Source organism: Capricornis sumatraensis, chromosome 7 (assembly GCF_032405125.1).
Source record: "Capricornis sumatraensis isolate serow.1 chromosome 7, serow.2, whole genome shotgun sequence".
In the NCBI taxonomy this organism is placed as follows: domain Eukaryota; kingdom Metazoa; phylum Chordata; class Mammalia; order Artiodactyla; family Bovidae; genus Capricornis; species Capricornis sumatraensis.
The window spans coordinates 68,452,553-68,465,887 of record NC_091075.1 but is presented as its reverse complement, the minus strand read 5'-3'; the positions used below and the strand labels follow the sequence as shown (position 1 = coordinate 68,465,887).

Here is a 13,335-nt window from a genome sequence, read left to right as displayed (position 1 = left end):
TTGCCATTTCCTTCTCCAATGCATGAAAGTGAAAAGTGAAGTCACTGAGTCGTGTCCAACTCTCGGCAGCCCCATGGACTGCAGCCTACCAGGCTCCTCCGTCCATGGGAGTTTCTAGGCAAGAGTACTGGAGTGGGGTGCTGTTGCTTTCTCTGATATATATGTAGACATATATATAAATATATATGTACATTTTTTAAGATTCTTTTCCCTTATAGATTATTACAAAATACTGAGTATACAGTAAATCTTTTTTTTTAATCTATCTATTTTATGTATGTAGTGTGTATATTAATCCCAAACTGTTAAGTTGTTCCTCCCACATCTTCTTCCCCCTTGGTAACCGTAAGTTTCTTTTCTGTCTATATGCCTGTTTCTGTTTTATAAATAAGTTCATTTTTATCAGTGTTTAGATTCTACATGTAAGTGATATTCTATTAATATATAGTTTTCTTTCTCAGTCTGGTTTACTTCCACTCAGTATGATAATCTCTAGGTCTGTCTGTGTTCCTGACAAAAGATTAATTTGCTAAATGCTTGGTGTTTATTGTCTCATTAAGTGCAGTGATCACTCAGTTAACCTTGGCTGTATATATCATATATAAAGACAGCCTGACTGGGCAGCAAGTTAGGGGCTGAGAACCAGGTCAAAGTCCCTTAACTTTCCCTTGCACAAATAATATTAATGTTTCAGGAACTATCATCATTGAAAATAAAAATCACTTCCACATGTATTATCATCTTTATCCTATGCTCCTAAATAATTTCTGCAACAGAAAATATTGCCCCATTAATGCTGCCTTTGATTAAGAGGCATCCACGTCAAAAAGTGCAGACTCTGGAGCAAGATGGCCTAGGTTGTTACCTAAAGTCTACTATTTATTAGCTGTGAGCCTTCAGTGACTTATTTCTGCCTGTTTCCTCAAGTGTTACAACAGGGTGAATTGTCACCACTGCATAAGGTTGCTGTGAGGATTCGATGAGTTTATTTGGATACAAAGGCTACCACAGTGAATACTGTTTTTAGTGTCATTGACTATTATGACAGTCCATGCTGCTATCTCTCTCATTTTGAGACTCACTACTTGATACTATCATGTGAATGTTCTCTTTATTTTATAGTTATCATGATTGGTTGATGAGCTTTGAATGCTTTCTTGGTTGATTACAAACTCATAGCCACTGTTCTGTCTCATTTGTCCCCCAGTAATAGAATTTCCAGTGGTATGGTGGCGGGGGCGGGGAGGAGAGCATTAATTATAGCTGTGTCCATCTAATATTTCCTATCCAGATGAGCTTGCGTAAGGACATTATGTATCATACAGTAAGGATATTGCTGCTGCTGCTGCTAAGTTGCTTCAGTCGTGTGTCCGACTGTGTGAGCCCATAGACGGCAGCTCTGGTAACACTAATAGTAATGATAATAAAATTTGCCATGCACTGATAGAGATCATCTTATTTACTCTTCAGAATAACTCAGCAAGTTAGGCATTAGTAATTTTATATGGATAAGGATATAGACAGAAAGAGATTAAGAAACTTGTATAAAATCATATATTGAAGTGATAAACCCTAAACAGTTTCTGCCTAACTTTGAGAACTCCCTCATGTCCACTCTGCCATTCTGTCCTTATGTGGTGGGGGTGGGGGTCGGGGAGACAGTCTGGGGACCTGGGAGCTTGTGGATGACTTCAGAGCTGCTGAGTGGATGTGTACGGCTATGCGCTCTGCATACTTTGTGGGAACTCTTCCATTTGCTTCTGATTGTGCTCAGGCACCAAGATACTGGTTTGGATTGACCAGGAAAATTATGCCCAATAATGAAGTCTTCTAAGACCTAAGATGTGCCAGAACAGTAACTATTTAATTGTTTGTTGAGATTTTTGATGGTATTTTTTAAAGGAAGTTAAGTTTTAAGTATGTGGGGAGGGGGGAGTGAACAGTCTATTTCATATGAGATTCAAATAAAAAGAAATAATTCTGGGCTAGCATTTATCTGTCCCAATTCTCATTTTTCTCTTTACTCAAGGAAGAATTTGCTGAGTAAGAGATGTCACTCGAGATCACGTAAAGAGAAAAACTAATAAAAATTAGTGTAAATATAAGTAGAGTGTGCCAAATTCTCTGGAAAGGTCTATCACTAAAGATGCATGCCTCTTAAGTTTTCTAATTATTCCAGTATAGTGAAACATGAAATCTGTGTAAATGCCAGCTGGCGTATCTACATCATTACTAGTTCATTTTCTAGGAGTAGCTAGCCCAAAATTCACTCCTGTGTATTGTCTTAGCCTACTCTTAAATGTCCTCCTCCAGCTCCTGGGCCAGCCAATATGGTGCATACTCAGCATTCTAAAAACGGGGCCTGGCATCAATATCGGAACGTGTTTAAAAAGTTCCACGGTTATTAAAGCATTTTCAGGGTAGATGTGGTGACCAATATACTGTCTTCCTGGATGCAGAAGAAGCATGGCTTCTTATCTGAGAGGTTAGCATCTGCTTGCTGTTTTACTGGTGTCCATTTAACCAACTACTTCACCTTGACACAGGTGTACAAAGCCCATTCCTGTCGTGCTAGTTCTTTCTTAAAATTGAACTCCAGACAGAGAAAATTTTTAATGTCTAAAGGGATGGTAATTTCAAACACTCAGCCAACTATTTATGCCAGTTACTTTCTTAATTTTGCCAACAGTCATAAAATAGGGACCACAATATCTGAAAGACCTTTGTGCAAACTTTTAAATCAAGTGTACTCTAGACAGTAAAAAAGGAATGCAAAGCAGCCACATAGCCATACATTGTTGGACATATTCATAACCTCGGTGATCTACCCTCCTTAACAATCAGAAAGTCATTTTTGGATTCACAACTCAATAATTGCATTAATATTCTGCTTACTTGTCATTAATGGTGAAATTTCTTCTCATACTGCAGGAGAGGAAAAGACCATTACTGCTTATCCTCAGGAGAAATTGTTCTATTACCAAAAAAATGTTCAAAGCAACACAGATAATCTTAAGTTGTTTATATTTGAGTTTCAGATTCCTTTTTGATTACATTATGGTCTCTGTAAAACTTTCTGATTTCTGAGTAGTATTCTTACTTACATGGCACTGTTTATATTTTATTTTCAAGCTCTTTCAGTATAATTTCTATGCTATTAGAGGAAATATACCTAATAAAGTTGTAGAACAGTTTTGAATTCTTAATAGACTACTTAACTTGCTATGAATAAGAAGAAAACCTTTGATTTATATTTAAATTTTGCAGCTAGAATTTTTCAGAATTAATTTAGGGTTTATTCACTATCTCTCAATGACCATAGGGAGGGTGCCATTTTCCGGGTCGCAGAGCTGGACACGACTGAGTGACTGAACTGAACTGAACGGAACTGAACTGAAAAATAAAAATAAAATAAAATAGGGGCCTAAAAGTCCTGAGGTCTCTTTCTGAAACAAAGTCTAATAAATTCACAATACTGCATTTTCATAGGCATTTAGGTATTTATATATTTGATTGAATAAACATATTTTAAGTCTGTTTTAAACTTATAAAATGTTAAAAATATCACAAACATTTCTTTTAAAAGAGAATACAACCAAATTCTCAACTTGTTCCCTCTGTATAGTTTATGGAATATTTTTGAAAGATCCATAGCTCAAAAGCTACACCGTTGTTCTAATTTCTCATGTTTTAAAACTGACAATTCAAAAAGGATTAGAAGGAAAATGGATTTGTGAAGAGCTGAAAAACGTATTTTTATTTACTACCCATTTATCATGTGCTCGGCATTATGTGAAATATGGTTAATTCCAAAGCGGTGTTAAATATTTCTGCCCTTAAGGAGTCAATGCTTAATGAAGTTGTGGAAACAAAGCTCACACAAATGGAACAATTAGGGAACAATACAAGGTAGAATATAATTAAGTGTCGAGTTGAAGAGACAATGTTATTTCTCCATGCATCAAAATATTTTTATTTCTTCATTATTGCATGGGGCTCACCGTCCCTTCAGTTTAACATGTGACTTTAGGCTAGGGATTGGCATGGATTGGAATAAACAGTTTATGCCTTCATCATTGTTACTGTCTTCCTCATCATCATTCCTAAACATCTGAGTGTATCAATTCAGGAGATTTCCTAGGTATTACATAGAATGATTTAAATGGATATGGTAAATCTCCAAATAAATTTCCAAACTTAATTACTTAACATGGATTAGATCCACAGAGAAACAAAGATGCAGAAAGGGGCAATTGTGCAAATATTTAGCATTATTAAATAATGAATTTCTCTATAATTTCAGCAGCAAGTGGGATTTTTCCATTGAGAATGGGGATTAACATTTTTCCAGGCTCTGCAGAAAAGGGTTTTCTGGAGATGATATGCTTCAGAAGCTTATTGATGGGAGAGAAATACTGTTATTCTTGTTACCAGTATTTTCCTGCCAACCATAAACTGAAGGGCAGTAGATGTCCAATCAAAGGAAATCAGTCCTGAATGTTTATTGGAAGTACTGATGTTGAAGCTCCAATACTTTGGCCACTTAATTTGAAGAACTGACTCATTAGAAAAGACCCTTATGCTGGGAAAGATTGAAGGCAAAAAGAGAAGGGGACAACAGAGAATGAGATGGTTGGATGGCATCACCGACTCAATGGACGTGAGTTTGAACAAGCTCCAGGAGTTGGTGGTGGACAAGGACGCCTGGCTTGCTGTAGTCCATGGGGTCACAAAGAGTTGGACATCACTGAGTGACTGAACTGAACTGTGGTGTCAAAACCAAATTGTTCTAGAAATCTATTTCTTGGGAGCATTCCTTCTGTTTTATATAAATTGAGCTATTTTATAACTAGTACATTTATTATTTTAATTAAATAGGTAATATTCAGGTAAAGATTTTGAGTGTATATAACTTGTGATTTTTCTGGTAGAGAGTTTCAATAACGTGGACCATGCCTACCCCAGACATGAAATTCTGATACTTTTTTCAGTGTTACCATCTTCCCACTCCTGGTTGAGAATCAGTGCTTCAATGAGTCACACTTCCTGTTAGGTGTTGAGTTTCTCAGGTATATTGGCCTGGGTACTAATATCAACCCAACATATGTTAGTTGCCTTACATACTTTAAGTCTTCATAGTAAGCTCAGTAAGTGGGTATCAAGTGAAACCCAGTGTGTTTTCATAACTTAATCCAGCTCACACTGAGCCAGTGATTGGAGGAGTAGGTATTTGAACCACATCTGTCTCTCACTCCAAATCCTGTGCTAATTTCACTGAACCTTTAGGATGGGAATCATATCAAAGATGGTTTGTTTTGAATTATTATAAACTTTGTTACTGCCACCCCACCAAATTTCCAGATCTTTTGGTTTGGTTGTTTTTTCTGCGTAGAAGTAACCATAAAGTATTTTGTCTCTTTGCTCTTTTCCTTTGAAGGAATAACCACAGTCCTGACCATGACCACACTGAGCATCAGTGCACGGCATTCCTTACCCAAAGTCTCCTATGCAACTGCCATGGATTGGTTCATAGCTGTCTGCTTTGCTTTTGTATTTTCGGCCCTTATTGAGTTTGCTGCCGTCAACTACTTTACCAATGTTCAAATGGAAAAAGCCAAAAGGAAGACATCAAAAGCCCCCCAGGAAATTTCAGCTGCTCCAGTGCTGAGAGAAAAGCATCTTGAAACACCTCTGCAGGTATTTGACTTAATATCCTTTAGCTCGAGATTTCAGCATCTTGGTCAAATTTCCATTGCCAGGGGAAAAGCTAGGAGGTTGAAAATCCCAACAATAAATTGTAACTCATTTAAAAATTCAAAAAAAATGTTAAAGGATAATCATAAATTTCAACTTTGAAACTATAATTAATGGCTTAAAAATTAAACAGCTCTGGATGAGATAGATGTACACAGAGCTGTTCAAATGGAAGTTCAGAGTTTAAAATTTTTTAATTTTTAGGGGGCAAAATCTTATGTATGCACTTAAGAGAAACCTGTTGATACCCTTAAGTAGGTCAGAAAAGCATCTTAGTAGAGTTCATTGAACAAAATAAAGCAGTGATTCTTAGCATAGCTCTGCATTAGAACTGCCCGCATGGAGCTGTGCCCTTGTATGAGAAAAGAAAAGAAAACCAATAAACTAGAAGACTCATAGTGCAGGTGATATCCGTCCAAGATTGACAGTTCTTGTCCTAAAGCGACAGATCTAAAAGGATATGAAAGTATATAAGAGCTACTGTAATTTACATTGGGCACATAAGTGATTCTGCAAATTAAAAAAAGTTAAAAAGTGACTATTGGATACCAGTTGTACAAAAATAGCAAACCATCATGAAAATGAGAAAGAAAGCAATCATCACCTCCTCTTTCTCCTCCTCCATCTCTTCTTTCTCCCCCTCCTCCTCTGATACTCCACTATCTCTCTCTCGTTTTCTTTCCTTAATCAAAGAAGTATCTATGGTCAGTTATACACAGCCTTATTGTAGTTGCCACAAATGAGTCTAAAGCTCCTTTTGTCTGCATGTACCCAAATCAAAGTGTATGTAAGTCACCAACTCTATTCTCTATAGGTAATAACTCATCCCCTTAATTATTCAAACATGCATTCATTCTTTTTTTCACTCATTCACCAAATACACATTTAGTATCAACTATGCACCAGGCACTGTTGATGATCTGAGAAACAAGGGCATACAAAGCCCTCTGACAATTATCTTACTCTATGGACTTACATTTAAGTATGTAGGATAGGGGAGACAGAAAATTTACAAAAAGAATGTATATATATAGCAAAACAGGTACATTAGATGGTACATTGCTTTCATAGTGCTGAATCACCAAAGTGAGAAGGAAATGTTAGGGCCTTGTGACAACAGTAGAATTCAGTTCTGAGACCAGAAAGTCCTCCCAGAGAAGATGCCAGTAGAACAAATTAAGTTAGCTGTTTACCCTGGTAGGTATGAACTGTTATGGGGCCTTCAGTTTATAGCTCTCCTTCCCAGTGCAGGGATATGGGGACTGGTTCTCTAAGAATGACATATGAGCTGATAGAAAAATTATTGTCCTTCCGTTAAAGTAAGTTTGGATAGCTTACATTTTCTTCTAAAGAAATCAGTTTCATCAAGATTTTCAAAATTATTAGAATGAATTTTGTTTACTATTGTCAGATAAAAAACTCATGATCAACAGTTTTATTCCCTTTTCCTTTCCCCATAAGTAATTTTGTGTCCTTTCTGCCTTTTATTGTTTTGTTGTGTTTGTTTTGTTTTGTTGTATTGAGGCCTTGGTAGAATAATTCTATCTACTGTTCCTTTAAAAAATTATCCTGTGTTTATTTATTTGCTTTTTATTCTTATTGTTGACTTAAGATTTATTTTAATTTCATCTTTCTGCAGGTTAATTTTGTTACTCTTTTTCTAGCATTTTGAGTTTAGTTCTTAATTTATTTTCCGTTTCTTATTTAATAATAAAGTTTCCTTTATTGCAATGAGATTTCCTTTGCATACAGCTTTGGCCATAATTCATAACTTTAATGATATATTATCAAAATTATTTGCTAAATATTCTGCAATTATGCTGCTATTTTTCTATATAAGCTCATAATTATTTGGAAGATAATATTACAAGTTCCAAATGGGATATTGTTTGTTTATCTAGCTTCATTGTATTTTTAGCTGAACCACCTTATGTTCAGAAATGTTACCTGTATAGATTTGAATGTTATTGATATTTTCATTATACTAAAGCTTATAAGTGTTTGATGGAAATTAAGGAGTTGACTATTAGTTACTAATTTTACCTAAAACATTATTATGTCACCTCTTAATAACTTTATAAGTCACTTCTTGCTTTCTTGATCTTTCAAATACCAAAAAAAGAAAAATTCCCCCAAAATGAGATTGTGTTAGTTTTGCATTTTAACTAGTTTTGTCTTATGCATCTTGATGCTGTGATACTCAACATGTAAAGATTTATAACAGCTCTATTTTCATTTAACTCTGTGAATTTGATCATAAGATAACCTCTATGGGGAGAGTCCATATAATACCCCTTGAATTCTATTTGGTCTGATTTCATTAACTTTTATATTCTTTCTTAATATTAACTTTTGTAATGCATTTTTATTGTTAACTTTTCACATTCTTTATTTTTTCATACACTTTGAAAGCTATCTGTCCTACGATTATATAACCAGTGTTTAACTTTTAAAACAACGTATTTCAACTTATCATTTTCTAATATTGTAGAAGTTATTAAATATATTGACTTTTCTTTGTAGCTATTAACTTCCCTGATCCCAGGATTGCTAAAGTCTAAAGAGTGCATTTGGAGACACTATATATATATGTAGTTTTTTTCTATTTATAATGAGTTGATATGATTCTCTTTTCATTTTTGCAAGGTGATAAGACTCCTTGCATAGTGTTATTGTATATACTTGAAAGTACTGCTTAACTAGCATCAAACTATTCTGCAGAATTTCCAAAGGTGGGATGAGAACTAATACCTCCTTGAAACATATTTTTTGACTGTAACAGTTGTTATCACTGATGAATGCTAAGTTTGGTGCATCCAGTTGGCTAAGTCCGCTTGGATTCAGTAACTCCTCTTGGCAGCATGCGCCTCATGCTGTGTGCAAATGGCATAATAAGGAATAAGATGATGAAATTTGTTTGTGAAGGGCATCGAGTCATGGTCTTTACAGGTGTGGAAGGAATTTATAATAAATTTCATCAAAATATATGTTTCACGTCCTCTACAGTGTGTAACCATGTATGTATTATAACTTAGATCTCCAGGGCAGTTTCCTTGAAGAATCTGTGTTCTAAGGACAGTAATTAATGAATTCCCATCCATCTTCCAGAGTACATATTGTTGCCAGAACACCCCTGGCTTTGGGGCTTCGGTTGTCATTGAATACTTTCAATATTAAGTTTAGCTTTGAAGGTTGAGAATGCATTAAAATTGAGGAAGGGAAGGAGATGATAGAGAAAAACTTAGATAAATAAAGAGAAGAAAGCAAGAAGGGGAAAGATGTGTTAAGAGCAAAATTTTAAAATATGTTGCTGGTAGGAAATATTCTAATCATCTTAGTAAGTTTGAATTTTCAGTATAGATTTTAATCAAATAGTTGAAATTTTGTTATTCTAATGTGTTCCAACTTGTGTAGCTATTTGCTTATTTGAATAATGCTGCCTTTGTTTAAAATGTGTTTAAACTCCTCATTTAAAATTGCCTTCAGTCTGCACAATATTTGATAGTTCACTGGTCCTTTGGGTAAGCTCACTAGTCGTTTGATTCATTGTCCCTATATGTGACCTATGGACTGTTAACAGCCTAGCAGAGTTTTATGGTTACCATTTTTATTTCTTGGGAATTGGAAAGCTTATGCTTTATGGAATATTCATGAAGCAAGGAGAAAAGGCCGATTGGCAGACTCTACGAGCAGCTACGGGCAGCCTGAATATGTTCTTAGGCACCTCAGGAGGGAAAGTGGATGTTTTGCTTCTGCGACATTATTATAATTCTGGCTTTGACTTTGCCCTTCCAGTATTTAAGCTGAGCTCTATTTTTGTGGTTCTATCTTTCCGTACCCCTACTGCTTCTTAGAGTACCTACCTGCTCGCTGACACAGGTGATCTGGATTAATAGAATGGTTTGGAAAATAAGTAACTATAAAATGTGGAGATTTCTTAATAAAATCATATTTTAAAAATTATTTGAAAATATATTCCACAATTCTTGTTCAGTCAGAAAGTATAGATTAATGTAAGCACATTGTATATTGTGAAAAAAAACCCCATGATATAATGACTAAAATTGCTCAGACTTTTACATTGTGTCAGGTACTGTGTGATATACTTAACGTGTGCTAATTAATTGCAAGCTCACAATAACTATTTTACAGATGAAGAAAGTGACCCTTGAAGTTATCAAGTGATGTGTTCAAGATAACACAACTAGAAAATGGTAGACCCAATATTTAGCTTAATTTAGTTGTGTCTGATGTAGGGTTTGTTCTCTTAAATTCTGTTTTATAGTATTTAATCTATAATATAGCTATACAGATAGACATTAGAATGTATGTATGTGTGTATATATATGTATATATAATACAAGTGTATAAAATGATGAGCCTAACACAGAGTCTTTTGTTTGTATTTCTATGGTTAAATAACAACAGCAAAATATTCCAAATACTTTTAGTAAGAACTTTTACAGACATTGTAGATACATTTTAATTCTAACAACTTATAAAATACATTCTATTTTTGTCCATGTTTTACCAATGAGGATATTGCTAGTTAGGGATCAAGCAATCTGCCCAGAGTTATTTATCTGGTAAGTGGCAGGGCTGGGCTTGCAAACCTCAAACTTCTCATTTCACATCTTAATGACTGATTAGATGCTGGGACAGGGAAATGAAGGATGAGATAGATGGTGGTGGCATCATTCATTAGAACAGAAAGCAGTGAAGCATGTTTAATGAAGAAGATAATTAGTTCAAGTTTAGACAGGTGGACTTTTCCATAGCGGGACATTTTCTCCTATCCCATGATAGGATGGAATGTCAATGGGTACTTTTCTGAATACAAGTGAATACATCTCCACTGTACACCTTTCCTGTCCCATCTACCTAACTGCTTTGTCTGTTTACATTTCACTGTAGCTATTCTTCATGAACTTTTCACTGTTAAAGTGCTCATAGATTCTTACAAGGATATTTGTAAATTAAATAGCTATTTGCTCCGCTTAGAATCTTTAAGAAAAGCATGATATTAAAAGAGTATATAAATAATTCAAGATGCACCTTGAATTTAGTAATTCAAGTGCATTCTTGAAAATCTCCTTCTTTACTATCTATTCTTCAAAGTCAAACTCTAGCCCTATTTCCCAGATGAGGGTCATTTTGACCACCCTTAAGGATCTCAAGAACATGGTGGCAAGAGTCCACATCTACAAAACGTGGGTAATAACAGAATAAGAGAAAAAAGAATAGAAAAATAGGAACTATTTGTCTTTCTCTGTATGACTTATTTCACTAAGAATACCCTCCAGATCCAGCCATGTTATAGCAAATGGCAACATTCTTTTGATGGTTAAGTAATGTTTCATTGTGTGTGTCTGTGTGTGTATATATATATATATATATATGCTGCCGCTAAGTCGCTCAGTTGTGTCCGACTCTTCGTGACCCCATGGACGGCAGCTTACCAGGGTCCTCCGTTCATGGGATTTTGCAGGCAAGAGTACTGGAGTGGGGTGCCATTGCCTTCTCCAATATATATATATATATAAACATACACATATATACTACAACTTTTTAATCCATTAATCTATTGATGGACACTTAAGTTGCTTCCATATCATGGCAACTGTAAATAGAGCTGCAATGAACATGGGGGTACATATAGTTTTTCAAATTAGTGTTTTTGTTTTCTTTGGAAATATACTCGAGTGGAATTACTGGATCATATGGTAGTTCTATTTTTAGTTTCTTGAGAAACCTTCTTGTTCTCCATAGTGGCTATACCAATTTACATTCCCTCCAATGGTGTACAGGGCCCCTCACTGTACAGGGTCTCCATACCCTCTCCAGCATTTGTTATTTGTGGTCTTTATGATGATAGCCGTCTGATAAGTGTGAGGTGCTATCTCAGATGGTTTTGATTTGCATTTCCCTGATGGTCACAATAGCTGTGATCATTATCATTGTTTATTTCCTTGAAGCATCTTTGACATCTAACACATGCACCACACATAAGTTATCATCTGTAATATTCTAAAGTATTTTGAATAAATTATTTCATATGTGATTACTCTGTTTACCTACATGGATGGTGAACTCCTTAATAAAATTGATTATGGCTTCATTCTATCTTCCCATACAGCACATAGCACAGTGTCTAATAGTCACAGTTGTTTATTATAATCAGCCAACTATAGTAATCAGACAATAGGAAATGTGGTGCCTTTAAAAACCAATACATTTATCACCAGTTTCCAAAAGCACTTGCATTTTTATGTAAAATTCCTCCTTACTACAGTTAAGTGTGAACTTTAGGTGGATATTAAGTGGTAAGCCATAACCAGGTCACTGTGAGGATCAGGAATTGCAGATAGTCATTCTGAGACATGCATGTCAACAGTTGGACTTAGCTAGCGGACAAAAACAGGGAACTGAGGAGGACGCTTTGAAAACAAAATCAAGCAAAATGAAAAGTCTCTGTAAATCTGTAAGTGCAGCCATGCATTATGAGGAGAGTTTGTTGTCCTTGGATCATTTTTGTCATCTCTTTCACTGAAAGTGAAAGTCATTCAGTCTTATCCAATTCTTTGCGACTCCATGGAGTATACCATCCATGGAATTCTCCAGGCCAGAATGCTGGAGTAGGTAGCCTTTCCCTTCTCCAGGGGATCTTCCCAACCCTGGGATCAAAGCCAGGTCTCCTGCATTGCAGGTGGATTCTTTACCTGCTGAGCCACCAGGGAAGCCCAAGAATATCAGAGTGCATAGCCTATCCCTTCTCCAGAGGACATTCCCAGCCCGGGAATTGAACTGGGGTCTCCTGCATCGCAGGTGGATTCTTTACCAGCTGAGCTATCAGGGAAGCCCACACAGATATTGGTTTCTGTGAGCAACACCAGTGTTAAGTACGAAAATTTCCCAGCGGTTGGTAATACACAAGCCTCATTGCATTCTAACAGGCTCTATAAACTAGGCCAGTTTCAGATTTTCATCTCAATCATTCTCAAAATTCCTCTTAGAAATGCTGTGCTTTAAATAGTTTAAGCTAACATGCAAAAAAAAAACAACACACACATACACACACACACCTCATTTTCTGGTTTATCCTTCTTTCACTTCTTAACTTAGTTTAAAACCTATTTCTGTGGCAGTTTGAACAATGATGTGAAGAGGTACTGTCATTCCACTTGACATTTCGATTTGTTGATGACAGTAGTAGTTTAATGACTTCTTTAAGTCTTATATAAATTTTACCTCTCTGAAGCCATACTTTTTTCTGTACTGAATGTTCTGTAGTTAGTAATGCTCTTTAGGCAATGAGTAATTGTTTAATTGCACAATTATTAAACTGGATGATTTAAGTGTCATGAGTATCAGAATTATGTTTAATTTCCAATCATGTTTTTCATCTGTTACTTTTATTATGTGTCACGTGCTGACTTATGAGAAATTGTCATTTTGCTAAAGCAAGAGAGCCAAATCTCAGTTAGCAATTTAACAAGTGTTTCCAGAGCAATACTACGCACTAGTCATCATGCAAGGTGCTGGGAACTCAAAGAATAGAAAACCTGGGAGCATAGTCTTAAA

The 13,335-nt window shown here is 35.6% G+C and overlaps 1 protein-coding gene across 3 annotated transcripts in view; it reads left to right on the top strand.

Annotated features, from left to right (window-relative positions):
• Positions 1-13,335, top strand: part of GABRA4 (gamma-aminobutyric acid type A receptor subunit alpha4) — a 76,105-nt gene that overhangs the window by 25,525 nt on the left and 37,245 nt on the right. For all 3 annotated transcript variants that reach the window (XM_068975141.1, XM_068975140.1, XM_068975139.1), the window contains one exon: positions 5,438-5,697. In XM_068975141.1, the coding sequence (XP_068831242.1) occupies positions 5,438-5,697 (260 nt within the window). The remainder of the gene's footprint in view (positions 1-5,437; positions 5,698-13,335) is intronic.